Source organism: Condylura cristata, unplaced genomic scaffold (assembly GCF_000260355.1).
Source record: "Condylura cristata isolate star-nosed mole 26May11 unplaced genomic scaffold, ConCri1.0 scaffold00001, whole genome shotgun sequence".
Taxonomy (NCBI): Eukaryota; Metazoa; Chordata; class Mammalia; order Eulipotyphla; family Talpidae; genus Condylura; species Condylura cristata.
The window spans coordinates 69,060,986-69,075,408 of NW_004567102.1; the positions used below are offsets into that span (position 1 = coordinate 69,060,986).

A 14,423-nucleotide genomic window follows, 5' to 3' on the forward strand; every position below is an offset into this window, starting at 1 on the left:
GTCTATCTGCCTGTTCTGCTCCCCGCTCTGTCCCTGGTGAAGCCTCTCACCGCCCCTGAGCCTCTGGCATGTACCCCAGTTCTGTATGCACAAATAAATAAATCTTAAAAAAAGAATATGGGTCAAACAAAATTTAAGTTTTAGCTCTGCTACATTTTTGAAATGTGACCATGGCCCAGTCGTTTTATCTCTCTAATACACATTTTGCACTTCTTAGGGTTACCGTAATGATTAAATGAGCTAATATGTGGAAGCATTTGGCTCATAATGTTTAGGACATACTAAGCACTTGGGAAATAGTGGCTATACTTTCTCTCCTAAGTGAATGACAGAGCAGATTTTCTGTTTTCTCTTTCAGGGAGCTTCCTAGGCTCCCTTTGGAACATCTCAGAAACTAGGGAAACCTTTGTTAAACCTTCTGCAATCACAGTCTGGGTCCAAATATCATCTCTTCAGTGAACCTTAACAAGCTATGGTTGTTGTTTTTTTTTTTTCCCCAAGATTTATTCACAGTTTCATGTGGGCACAGGACAAAGGTTCACTTTGTAAGACTGTTTAGTTAGGTTAAACATAAAATATGCAGAAATGTGTGGAACTTCAACAATAGAATTCTAAGCTGAAAACAAAAGCATTTAGTACATGACAATATACAAACACACTATATACAAACACACAGAACAAGTCTGAAAAGTATAGATCCCAATAAGTAGCCGCAGTTACCTTTGGGGAAGGGAAGAAGATAGGGGAAGAAGTGGGATTTGCGTAAGTATTATCTTAACGATTTACACAATTTACTATTACATCGGTTGTGTGATTAAAAACTCCCGCTGAAACAGATGACAAGCCAAGGCCCAAAGCAAGTCATGGTTCAAGCCAAATGAATACATAGAACAGAGACCTTGTGGGCCACATCACTAGACAAGAGTGGGGATTATCTCCTGGGGGCTGTCCATAGCTGGATACAATGTCATATTCTGCTCAGTTTGCTCTTCTTGAGGATGAAGGAGAGCAGGAGGGGAATTCCTGACTCTTCTGCAATGGATAGATCCAGGTAGATGAAGTTGCAGGCCAGATACCTTGGGTAAACTTCTTTTTCTCATGCAGCATGCATTCAGGTAAGACATCAGTACCCTTGTAGAATTCAAAATCTACAGAGGCTCCAACAAAAAGCTAGTGGTAAAAGTAAACTTTTAAGTAAAATGAACTCACACAGCAAATTTGTATATAAGTGGTTTCCTAACAAAGAAGTTAAGAGACAACTTGAAAAAAAAATCAACTTTTTCACTACTTGGTTGATTAAAAATACCTGAATGAGGAGTTTAAAAAGATCATCTTCCCTGAGCCCCGTCTCCCCAGTATCACCAAATAAATGAATTATTTCAAAGAGTAAAGAATAAGTACTGAATTTTGAGCTATGGTATATATTATTAGTAAAACATCTGCTGTTGGAAATCCATTTTCACAGAGGATCCTTTTCTCGGGAAACAATATTTTGGCTACAGGGAGAACAAATACCTCCGAGCTCTGAGAAGTGGCACTGACTTGCTTAGATGCAACGTGTATCTCACTCCAGAGTGAGCTCCCCAGTGCTCAGGCCCCAGGAGCAACTGCCAGGATAAGCTGGTTTTGCTATGGTTTAGTGCATACGCTTGTACCCGTGAACTTTTGAGGTTTTCTTTTACTAATGAGAAGTCAGTCAAAGGCTCACAGGAGCCTGGTTGGGGCTGACCAGGCTGTAATCTGCAGCTTCTTCCCAACTTGCCCATTTGGTGCAGGGAGGGGTGAAGCCCAACCTGTAATTCATTGTGTTCTGTCTGTGGTAGGTTAAGTGAAGGGCTGCACTAGAGACTCAGCCCAGGAAGGACCTGAATGAAGGGAGGGACAATGAATGGAGAGAGCCATTTTGATGAAATTACCCTTGTGGTATTAAACAGGATGGGCAGTGGAGGGCTGGAGGGAGCTTATGTGGCTTACAAAAAACTGCACGAGAGAGTCAGACATCAGTCTCTTTGCAGTCATTTGTTTCTTAACTCCCACTTGTGTATAAATTTGCAGATTTAAGCAGACATTAGTGTGACCATTACAATGAATTGTTTATTGTGAATCACACAAAAAAGAAAAAATATTTTTTCTCAGATACAGCCAATGGACATTTACACTCTGAATGAAAGAACAAGGAATTTAAGAAGTAAATGTATACAGCAACATGACCCTACATTATCACTTAAATTCCGACAGCACATTAACCTCTAAAAGTAGGGGGGTGGGGGTCATACAGAGCAAAACTGAGGTAACTTGAAAAAGGTTTAAAATGCTAGATTCCATCATTCCTGCAAAAGGTCATTCTGGTCCTGCTATTTTTACCACAGAGACTCAGCAAGTTATTGGCTGAGTGGATTTGGGAAGCCAGAAGCTACTGCTCTGGGCAAGTGAAGACGATCATGCAGCATAGGGAACAATGGATGAAGGGTGTGGAAAAAGTTGAACATTTCAAAGAGAAGAGTAGAGGAGACTGAGAAAGAGAGACCCAGAGCGCGCAACTGAGTAAAGTCCCTTGACTACACTAGTAGCCATAACTATACTCAGGCCATTTCTGGTAGAACTGCCTTTAATCTTAAGGCTTTGATGGATAAATTCCCATTACCAGCTCAACCACCCCTTAAATCATCCCACCCAACCCCCTTCTCCCAAAACAACTCTTTCCAAAGCCCCCCTCCCACCCCCAACAAATTTACATCGAGTCAAGTACATTTCCCAACTGGACCACAGCAGCCAGAAGCACAACATTCATTCAAGGTCTGGTAACAAAACCAGAGGTTTACCTCAGGCACCCATTCAAAAACATTTCAAAGAGCAGAAAACAAAAGAAACAAGCAAAACCTGTCCTTACCCGCTTCTTAAAAAATTGGAAGGCTGAGCATTTCTTGACCGGGAATCCATTCATGTCTTTGTTTACCATTTTCCACAGTGAGGAGTTCACAGTTATAGATCCAGGGTGGCAGCCGCCTGGTTAGTGCATCTGGTACCCGGTTTCCCTCCTGGCGACAGTTAATGAGGACCGAGCGGGATGGACACTGGCAGGGCTCGGGGTTCACTCACACATTTTGCAGCACCAGCTACTGCAGCAAGCTCTTCTCTCCACTTTCACTGGCCACCGGCAGTGGCTTTGCTCTTTCCATTATTGCTCAGGAACACAGTCATCACCGCTACAGGACCCTGGCGTGCCGCGGATTCCAGGGTGATGTTGCTGCGGGAGATGTGCCGAGCAGGAGGCGGGCACCCCCGGGCGCCCCCAGCTACCTGGAGGCTCAGCGGCGGGTGAGGTGGGCGAGTCGCCCTATCCAGGTGATGCGCTTACGGAGGCTGCTCGCGAGGAGAGCTGTTTTTGATTGTGCAAGTTCCTGTGGGAGCTGTAGTTAAAGCAGCTGAGAGAAGGAGTAAGAAAGAGCAGAAGCCAGAGGGAGAGAGGGAGGGAGGCAGAGCCGAGCCAGAAAGGCAGAGGGAGAGAAAGAGCGATCTGGAAGACGCAGCGATTCATGCATATCTGAGCAGCTGATGGGGTGAAGGCGCAGCTCTGAACGCGCGGAGAGCAGAGGACTCCCCTCGGGAGGGCTGCCTTTTCCCCTTGCTTTTTTGGCATCAGGATCATTTAAAGCCATTTCCTATAAAATGCACATCGGTTTTATCTCTTGCTCATTGAAATTCTTTTGGTAGGTGCTCCTGCATGAAAGCATCTGAATGGAAATGTCATCAAATTTATTCCTGATCTGTCCAAAATGTGGAGAAACAGGAAATAAAGTGCAAGAGTGTAAATAACAATGGACGATCTCTCTATGTAGAATCTCTTCAAGCCTTTCCTCCCTGTCATTCTATAGTGGGCAATAAATGAAGGTAACTATTCAGTAAAGAAGTCTCTTAAAAAGCACACAATGGACAATAAATACACAGTACACTGTGCAAAACAAATACAAAGAACATTACCAAAAAGTATAACTGAATCCATTTAATGGAGAGGAAGGACTTGGAAATAAGAGGAAAACATCTTATTCAGGGAACTATTTATTCCCAAAATTGTCACTCATGTTAATTTTTTTTTACATTCAATTCACACAAAAAACATTTAATTTGTGTATGGTCTACTTTTTCCATTTTCTATTTTTTAATATTAACATTTATGAGGCTTTAAAACTCAAGCTTCTAGCTAAATGGATAGGGCAAAAAAGGGAACTTGGCATCTGATTGGGCACTGTGAGGACATCAGTGTGTGGCTTCCTGCCAGTTGTCTGACCTCAAGGTGCCTTTCAGAAGATACCTCATCCATGAAATGGAGGTCACCTCTCATTCATCCATTCACTCATTCATTCAGTCATTCACTTGTTTGCTATGTCTTTCTGTTCATCCCATCAAATCCAAATGCAGAAAATATTCCCAGGATGTAAGTTTTTTTCATAATCATCATAAAGGAATATAACAAATAAACAAGAGAAAGGCACAATGTCTTGATAAAACTAAAGGCTAGCACATTAAAAAAACAATAATTTACATTGCTAAAATATTTACAAGACTGTTTCTAGTAATAGGTACATACAGGTAAATTGGAGAAGAGATATATTGACTTCATCGTTGGTGTACGAAGCTCTATACTTAGACCAAACTGGCTTATTTTTGGTGGGGGTAGAGAAGAATGACAATGAACTCTTATTTACTGAAAGAAAAATGCAACACAATCAAATGACTTATCAAGATACTTGATAACTAGAGGGAAATAATCATTTTGGGGAGACATATTAAGTTGTCCAAGATACAAGGATCTGTTATGTAATCTACAACATTGATAGACTTTGTGGTTCTCCAGGGAGTCCATTTATAATTCTGATAATTCAAAGAGAATTTTTGAGAGATGATAAACACTATAATTATGGTGATGGCTGTATATGACTATGCATATGTCAAAACTTAAATTTTATATATGAAAATGGAAAATTTTACCAATGTAAGTTATAGTTCAATAGACTTGATTAAAAAAAAGATCATGGTGAGTCAGTGATTAATGTTCCTTGCTTTGCCTGTTCCCCCAATGGTATATAATGGATGATCATCGAGTTTGGGTGATACACAGGAGAGCTTTCTAAGCATCTGTCAGAAGGGGGCTTTGAACCTTGCTTGTTTTGACATTGATCTAGCATGCATGCATAATGGTTTTAGGTACATTCTATATTTATGTGGGGGTGCAGTGCGGATGCTTAATAGAAACCATAGAGGAGGTGTTAAGGACAGTTAAATCCCATCACTTCCCACTCTATCTTATCCTTTGCAGAGATTGTCACTGTTAATGGAGTCTATGCTAAATCTGATGGAAGGTCCTGGGAATACAAACAAAATATCTTTTCTTTTCTTTTCTTTTTTTTTCACTAAGAAAGGCATCACCTAGTAGAGAAATATACATGATGGTGAGTGTGTAATACTTATCATTATCTGTGTGATCTTTCACCTTAACTAGGGTAGGGGGGTAGCAGGGAGTGTTCAAGTGGGTGGGGAGAGCTCTCCAGTATCCCTACTTATAAAGGTGATAATCTTTTCATGAGGGTCCCATTCTCATGACCTCATCTAAACCCAATTATAGGGGCCCTATTTTCTTCAAAGAGAGTCTTAAGCAGGGGTCTCCAAATGAAGGGGAAACACAGGGCAGGGATCTTGACCAGATCAGGTAGCCCATACGTTGGGCCTATAGTTTAGTCACTGCGATAATTGAAAAATTATTGTCTGACAGCTGAAGTAAATGAATACTTTCATAAATAAAGCTGCCTATAGGTAGGCCCAGAGTGACTATTATTTACTACACGTCTCTTTGCCAAGCTCATTAATGTGAACAAAGAAGCAGAGACTACGGCTTATGGCAGAAAGGAAAATTACCCTGGATACTTACAACATCCTGTTCATACATTATACTTGTTTAATTAAATTAATGTATTTACTTACCTCTTTTTCCCATTAAACAAGCTTACTCAGTTTTGTAGCCCTGGCACACAGGGGAGTGCTGGGCCATGCTGGAACACTATGCATGCTTTTCAAATGAATTAAATAAAAATCTATGGAAAGCTAATATCAGTGACTCTGACACCAGACCTTTTGTAGGAATTGCTAAATACCTTTGAGATTTTCAAACCATTAAGTAAATGCCTGTCATAACTAATGTGCTGAGTTCTGGTAAATGGCCCTCAATCTTTATCTCTGTGACATTGATACCCAGTGACGGTATATCTTTTTAATAGAAAATTCTAATGTTAAGAAGAAACCTTGGACAACCTGTTTACTAATCTCCTTTCTCTAATAGTGTAAACTTAAACAAGCCCCTTTAACTCACTAAGGCTCTGTTTCTTCATTTGCCAAATAGTAATAGAATGTATACCAGCTATTTCATAAGACAATTGTCTGTATTAAAGGATATGGGAAAGGACTTTGCAAAAGCAATAAATAACTACATTTTTGGTTTTTCGAAAGCTAGGGACATAGCTGCTATAATACTTTTTTAGAAAGTTTATCTTTCCATAGGTTAAAGCACTTTTATGTGACATTTAGCTGTTGAATGGAATGTGATTTTTTTTCTTTAGCAACCTGGAAAAACAAAAATATAAACAATAAAGTATCTGTCTAGCAACAAATACCCTAAGGAGAACAGGACACAAATAGACCATGTCATGAGAAATGTTTTACATTCCTCTTTGGCCTGGGTGACTAGATTATTATATTTAACACTCCAGGCTACAAAGGTAGCGATGTATGTAATTAAGAATTAGGAAATCCATTGTGGATAATGAGTTTGTTTTTGTATATGTGAAAGATCTTTTATTTTAAAAAAGTTTTAGAATCTTTTGATTCTACCAAATTAGATTCCTCTTCCTCTTCACTTAATCCATACTTATCTCAAAGGTAAAGTTACAAAAGGAAAACCCAACCTAAGTGATGATCAGTTCTTTTTTTGAGAGAGAGAGAGAAAAATTAAGTACATCCAAGAATGGTTTCTTGAAATTTTGTTGAAAAGATGCAAGTAGTGATGTTTATTTCCCCGCATGTTAGGTTAAAAAAAAAAAAAAAGTCATGCAGTTTATAGATACAACTTCCTTATAGAGTCAGTATTTATCAACTATGTTCTAATTGGCAGAAAGGCCAAAAATATTTCTAGTGTTACGCTGCTTTGACACTGTTTATTGAATGTCAACTATGTGCTAGTCATTACATGTATAAGAAAGAGAGCAAAACTATAAAAAGACCTGCATTTGTCTTGGCAAATCCAATCTAATAGTGGAAGTTAACTCACATTTAAGGTATTTGATATTTTTTTCTAAGTATATGGTTTTAGCTAGATCACCACATAAATGGGACTTTTATTTATCTTTCTAACCAGAAAGGTTTTTAGATAGAATTACAGCATCTAGTTCTTTAACTCAAGCGAAGCACTAATAGCTGATTAAAAATGTATGCCGCCTCCCTCCATCTCTATTTTTGCTTTTTACCTGAGGCTGCGCTCCCACGCTGGCACCCACACCCCCACCCCCACCCCCACCCCCACACATTCTCTACCTTTGTTTTTTTGTCTCATTGGCTCTATATAATAAAATGGTACCAAACATATGACATGTGACACAGCCTCTTCTAACACAAAGGCATAAATAAAGAAATTCTTTTCTCATGGCAATGTGACAACATGTAGCCCTAGGGGACAAATCAATTTGCTAGTAATTGCTCATTTGAATATTAGTGATAATTCATTCAATATAAACAGTGAATTTTACAGCTCTCCCACATTTTACATTCCTGAATTTATTTTGACAATCTTATTTATTTTTTAATTTTTCAAATACAAAACACACATGTACATATGTGCTCAGTGGGAATGAACAGGTCAGGTCAGCAAAGCATTTGCATAGGTCATAATTGTCTCGGAACTGGATTGCCTTCGAATGACTGAGAAATGAAGTAGAAATACTACAGGGAAATGGATTTTATAGACTTATTATAAGATGTAATTTTAAGGGATATTTTTAGTGATGGCTCTCTTTTTTCTTTCCACTTTGTGACTGGGTTCAATATAATTCCTTCACTGAGATCAGAAGATCATATTTTCCACCTGACTTGTCCAAAGTGTTCATCAGCCACTTCTCTATGAACAGCACAAATGAATGGGGGTGTGGGAGGATTGTTTCTGTCAGTGGTGTCACCACGCAGTGTACTTGATGGAATAGTCTACCGTGATTGGTATTGACTGAGAAAAGACCAGAGGGAAATTAGTAACCTGTGCCACAGCCCTGTTTTCTATGCTCTGTAAGCATGATCTTTGGCTTTATCCTTATGTGCACCATGAAATGAAATGTTGAGTCATTTTCTCAGATAAATCAAACCAGCTGAGGCTTGCAGAGAAGAAAACTATAGTGGCAGATACAGACAAAGAACTACCCAGAAGCCTCAACTCCTACTAATCTAGAAAAAGCTGCTTTATGGTATGTTGATCCCTAAATGTGATTGACTTCAGCTTGAAACTCTAAGTGTGCCTTGTATTTATCTGTTTTGTAAAATGATGCTTATTTATGTTGAGCACAATTTCATCTCCTCTGGCTTGTTTTGTTTTCAACGGAAATTGGTCATCATGATTATAGTGTCAGGTCAAAATCATTGGAGTGGCAGTAATAAATATTGAAACTAATGCGGTTCCCCTGAAGTTAATATGCCTTAATAGAATTAGTTGGACTTTGCTCTAGATATAATTGAAGCATCCCTCTGTGACTTATGAGGTATATGACCTTGGGCTAGCTAGAATAGACTTATTACGTATCTGATTGATTTGTGAGAATTAATATGTATGTTTACCTTTACATGGGGCAGTTTTAAAACATGGCTGCAAATTCTTCGGTCTCATTGATAGACACTAAGGAGTTTATGACCCCCTCACCATGAATATAGGTAGACTTATGGCTATTTCAACTCATATAGGTAGTGGAAATGGCACAATGTGACTTTGATACTTGGTCATAAGAGACAGTGAAACATTCTCACTTGGCGCCCGGAATCCCCATGTAATAACACTGGCTGTCCAGAAACCACTATGGTGTGAGGAAGCCCCCATTCTATGAAGGGATGGAAGCTCACATTTGGTGCCTGATGTGAAATGACTGAAGATACACAATGGGTCTTCAAGTCATTTCAGATCAGGCCCCCAATTATATGAGTGGAAAATCCGTCAAGAGATTTCAATTCTGCAGAGTTTGAATTACTTCAGCTGTTTGAGACTTTTCAAACAGCTGATGTTCCCTACTTCTGGAGTAGAGATAGAATGTGCAGGCATCATAAAATGGTGTTGTTTTATATTACTAAGCTTGAAGTTATTATGCATTACATATAGATTCTCTGTATCCTTCCCCTCATCTCTGGAAACATCATTCATGCTCAATGAATGAGAGCATAAGATCTTCAGTGCCAAAGGACCTTTAGTAATAGTTAACAATTTGGATGGGGAATGCTTTAATGACAGTAATTGGGAGGAAATTGAAGAACAGTGATTTAGTCATATTATCTTTGAGTTTTATATATTTTTATTATCTTAGCTTGGCCATAGATGTTGAAATTGACCATCAGAAAGAGACTGACTTGTTCAAAGTTACAGTACAGTGGCCTTTTATTCTGCATCCAGCCAATCACAGGGATATATGAATCAACATGAAGTAGGAGAGACAAGACAGTGAAGTTCATCTATCAGACAATGGGACAGCAAGTGTTTGTGGTCAGTCTTGAAATTCCTTAGGTACTGGGTTCAGATAAGTGCCTTAGTTTTCTACCTTCTAACTCGTGCCTTCAATCTCAGCCCTTGGTCACCAACGCTTACATTTATAACAGTCCATGTAACAAAACTTCCTGAGGAGATGGATCTACTACTGTAGATTCTTTTCCTTCTTTGCCAAGTCCTGATTAAAAATCAAATAATCTGTCTTTATAAGTAACCAACATAATCAAAATAATTAAACTCTCTTGCTCTTCCCTCTACGATCACACTGTGTGGGCTTGTCTTTTCCTTGCCTTGTCTTCTCACAAGACTTTCAGGATCAAGTGATTCTTAGCCAAGATGCAAAACCAGGATCATCCCATTCCTAGGTGAATTTAGATGAAAACTAGTAAAAAAAAAAAATCAGGTACAATTCAAGAGGAGACATGCAGAAGAACCAAGCTGTGTCTGTAAGGAATCTCACAGAGGTGGTGCATGTATTGATGCTGTGTTGAAAGCAGGAGCATCTGCCATGCCACTGAAAACATCATTGCTTTGTGGACATGTTTTCTCTTGGTATATTTTTGTATCTGACTTTATAATAAATATGTGAGCTGTTTGGAGAAAAAAAAAAGAGTTAAATTCATCCACACAGTACTCTGGAGTTAGTGTTTAAGAATTTAATTGAATTTATGTCATCATGCAAAAGATTTTTGTGAACTTTCCATTAATTCCTTAAGTAGAGAGATCTGTAAGGAGTTGAATAACAAGCTTCGACTTTTTCAGATGAAACAGAAAAAATTATTTTTAGTTAAAATATAATACATTCATTAGAGAAGCTTTCTACTTTGGAAAGTTGTGTGCAACCAAAATTATTGGAATTGTAAAAGGTCAGATATTGTAAATAGTTAAACGCATCTTAGAGACTATGTTTCTTGTTCAATTTTCTTTTCCTTCCACACAATCTTGTCACTGAAGTGCAGACTTGACATTTGGGCAGATGCTATTGAACAGGGCGGGGGAAGACCAATATGTTCTCCTAAAATTCTCTTCTCTACTTATACTTTAAAAATACTTATTCCTTATCTAGCCTATCATTTTATATTTCTATTTTTAATTTTTAATATAGGGTTTTACTAGAGAGCTCTGCCTAGATTTCCGTCTCAGCTTTGGCTGAACAGAGTACCAATATATTAGCTTTTCTGAAAAGGTTTAAAGTGTACTTACAATGAAATACTTTTCTTCTTATCCAGAGTGTGTTGTTTTTATCATGAAATGGACCATTGAAAGGCTTCTAAAATATGATATAAATCTATGTTTTATTGCAAGGTATTCCAGATAGTACAAACATGAGATCCTAAGAAAAAGAAAGGATCATTAGTAAAGCTTTCTTTTACTTGTAAAGGTCCATATGATAAGTTGCATTTATTTAGTCTATTAGATGTGTATGACTATAGTTGGGATCAGGAAGAAGCAACAATCCAAATTAAGGATATGAGCTTCACTGTTGATCTCAGGGATTCAATAGACACATTTATTTTTTTCAATATGCGTATTTAAATCATCATCATAAAGGGGTTTTATACTCAAAGCAGTGGGACATAATGGTGGGTTTCACTGTCTCACCACTTCCTTGCTATGTGACTTGGGGCATATTGTTTAAACTTTTCATATTTGTTTCCTGTCTTTAAACAGATGATAGCTTTATCTATGTATCTGTGTTCATAGAATAATTGGAAGTTATAATGTATATGAAGCTCACTTAAGAGAGAACATAGTAGACTGTGGGAGATCAGAAAGGGTAGGTTGATCATTACCATTATTGTTTCCTGAGAACATTCACAGAGGAGGTTCTCACTAAAACCAGTGACTGTAAAAGAGCAAGCAGACATGAAAGGCAGGAAGGGTCCTGAACATCCCGCTGGATCTTGGACAGTACTTTCATAGTACTTAGTGTCCAGGGAAGTGTGAGGATATTAGCCAAAGCAATGGCTTGAAAGAATTCTCTTTAAGTCTTAAGTATGTGTTATGTTTTAAAAAAATTCGTACAAATTTTATATTATATTCCATGTAATATATGCTAGTAGATGTTAATATGAGTAATGTACCTCCTTTGCCTTAATATCGCAAGTATAATTTCTGCTCCTCTGGTCTTAGATCTGCAACTGTTGATACTCTGACCTTTTTAGAAGATGAAGAAAACACTAGAGGAAGATGAAAAAGGACCCACATGCAAGACTGGTGGTACAAATTTAAGTTGGGTCTGGGAGGACTTTATAAAATTGATGCCGAATATAAAATTTTAGTAAGATCTACAGCAGTAGGTACTATTTTGAGTGTTTTAAAGTGCCAGACATGTGGCTAGTCCCCTATAAACATCTCATTAGGTCCCCATAATACCTCAGAGTGCAAGCTGTCACTATTTGCATTTGCATAGGAGAGCATTGTGTTGGAAAGATGAGAATCCAGAAACAACTAGACTTTTCAGTAAGATGTTAATTGGTCCAATCTCAACACAAAGATAATTTGGTCCATGATGGTAGCAAAACAAAATTAAAATAGCATATATTTTATTTTTCATGCAAAAAAAATGTGTATTTCATGTTTATGTACTTACTGCATGATGAAGCGATAATGATGAGTAAGGTGCTGTTCCCACTTCAAACTTAGAAAGGAAGTTTGGCTGTCTAGTGCAGGGCTCTGTGGATGTTCTGGTGGTAATTGGCTCAGAGTGCATAGGAACCCATACGTAGCAAAACCAGCCCAATTTGTGGGATCTTGAGTACCTCCCCTACACATGAGAGATGCTTTAAAGATTAGAATGTTTAACTGCTTATTGGATACTGGGTTGCAAACATAACGTGAGGGCTAAAAGCAAAAACTCTAGAAGCAGACTGCTGGCATAGTTGACTCTACTGCCCACTGCAATATGGTCTTGGACAAGTTACTTAACTTCCATCCTTAAGTATCCTCATCTGAAGTTGAAAATAAAAATAGTACATACCTCATGGGACTGTTGTGAAGGTTAAGATGAGTTAGTCCCTGACAGAAGCTTAGAGTAGAAAGTTTAGGAGACACGATGGAAAGATGTATGGAGGTTTTTCAAACTGCTAAAAATAGAGCTTCCGTAAGATTAAGCAACCCCACTCCTAGGGACCTACTCAAAGGACACAAAAACAATAATTCAAAAGGACACATGCACTCCTATGTCTGTATGTTTGCTGCTACCCTATTTACAGTAGGGAAGATGTGGAATCAACCCAAATGCCCCAAAATAGATGACTGGATCAAGAAGATGTGGTATATATATATATATATATATATATATATATATACACCACATACACACACACATAATGGAATATTACTCAGCAATCAAGAAAAGATAAACTTATGCTATTTGTGGGAACATGATGGAGCTGGAAAAGATCATGCTTAGTGAAGTAGGCCAGAAAGAAAAAGAAATATACTGCATGGTTTCACTCATAACAGGAGTACAAGGGATCTATCTATCTATCTATAAATAAATTGTAATAAAGTAAAAAAAGAAAGAACATCAATTGCAACTACAAACTAGAGATATTCTATGGGGGAAGAGTGGGGAACAAGATCAAAACTGTGGTGGAAAGAGCACACGGGACTATGGTGATGGCACATGGGTGAAGTGGTGGTGGGAAGTCCATGGGGATTACAACTGTGATGAAAAAATGTGCAAAATGGGGCCCTCCCTGATGGTGCAATGGGTTAGGATGCAGCACTGCAAGTTGGCTGTAGTTGCTGCAGTGTGAGTTCAATCCCCACCCTGGAGTTGACCCACATGGCACAGCAGACCTCTCCTGCCTTACCTGCTGCTCCCATCAGCAGTGTACCTCGTTGGTCTGCCTGTTCTTCTCTCCACTCTGTCTCTGGTGAAACCTCTCACCGCCCCTGCACCTCTGGCCTGTACCCCAGTTCTGTATACATAAATAAATAAATCTTTAAAAAGAAAAAATGTGCAAAATGAAGAATAATGCAAAAATTATATTTATAAAATAAAAAGGAGAAAATTTAGGAGACAAGTTTTCGCAAGATCAAAGCCCAGAGGTAGGGCAGAAAAAGCATTGACAGTCATTTTAGAAAACCAATCCAAACTGACCTCAAAACAATAAATTTACATAAAGTGAAAAAAAAAAAAAAAGGCACAAATGAACAAACCCCATCAGAGAACAATATATAAGGACACAATGCTCTGGCAGCCAGGTGTTCTTTCCCTTTAAGATTACTGCTGACCTTTGTTGAAGCAGGTGTTTTGTTTTGTTTTGTTTTCCTTAATAAACTTGCCATGTGTCACTGAATAGACACTCAGCCAATTTATTTTATTTTTTCCCTCAGAGGGACCCAAGAAACTCAATCACCAACCGTTTCTGGTCCATAAAAGTTCCATGTGAAAATTTGCTTATCATGGGAAGTGAAAGATGAAAGTTACAAACAGAAACAGGCAAGGAGCTGATGCTATAATCATGTTGATAAGCCAGTTGATACCGTGCAAGTGTTCCTCATGGTTATGGATTTCTTACCCTCACTCCTGATGGTCTGTCAAAAATGCAAAACCTGTTAAGGGCCAGGTTGCAAGGGAGGTAAGGGAGCAGCTGTGCATTGTCGGGAGCTCAGGGGAGCTGGAAAATGGCAG

The 14,423-nt window shown here is 38.5% G+C and overlaps 1 protein-coding gene across 1 annotated transcript in view; it reads right to left on the reverse strand.

Annotated features, from left to right (window-relative positions):
- Positions 1–3,290, reverse strand: part of SGK1 (serum/glucocorticoid regulated kinase 1) — a 101,966-nt gene extending 98,676 nt beyond the window's left edge. The window contains exon 1 of the mRNA XM_004673870.2: positions 2,891–3,290. Coding sequence (XP_004673927.1) covers positions 2,891–2,959 — 69 coding nt within the window. The 5' untranslated portion in view covers positions 2,960–3,290. The remainder of the gene's footprint in view (positions 1–2,890) is intronic.
- Between the last annotated feature and the right edge of the window lie 11,133 nt (positions 3,291–14,423).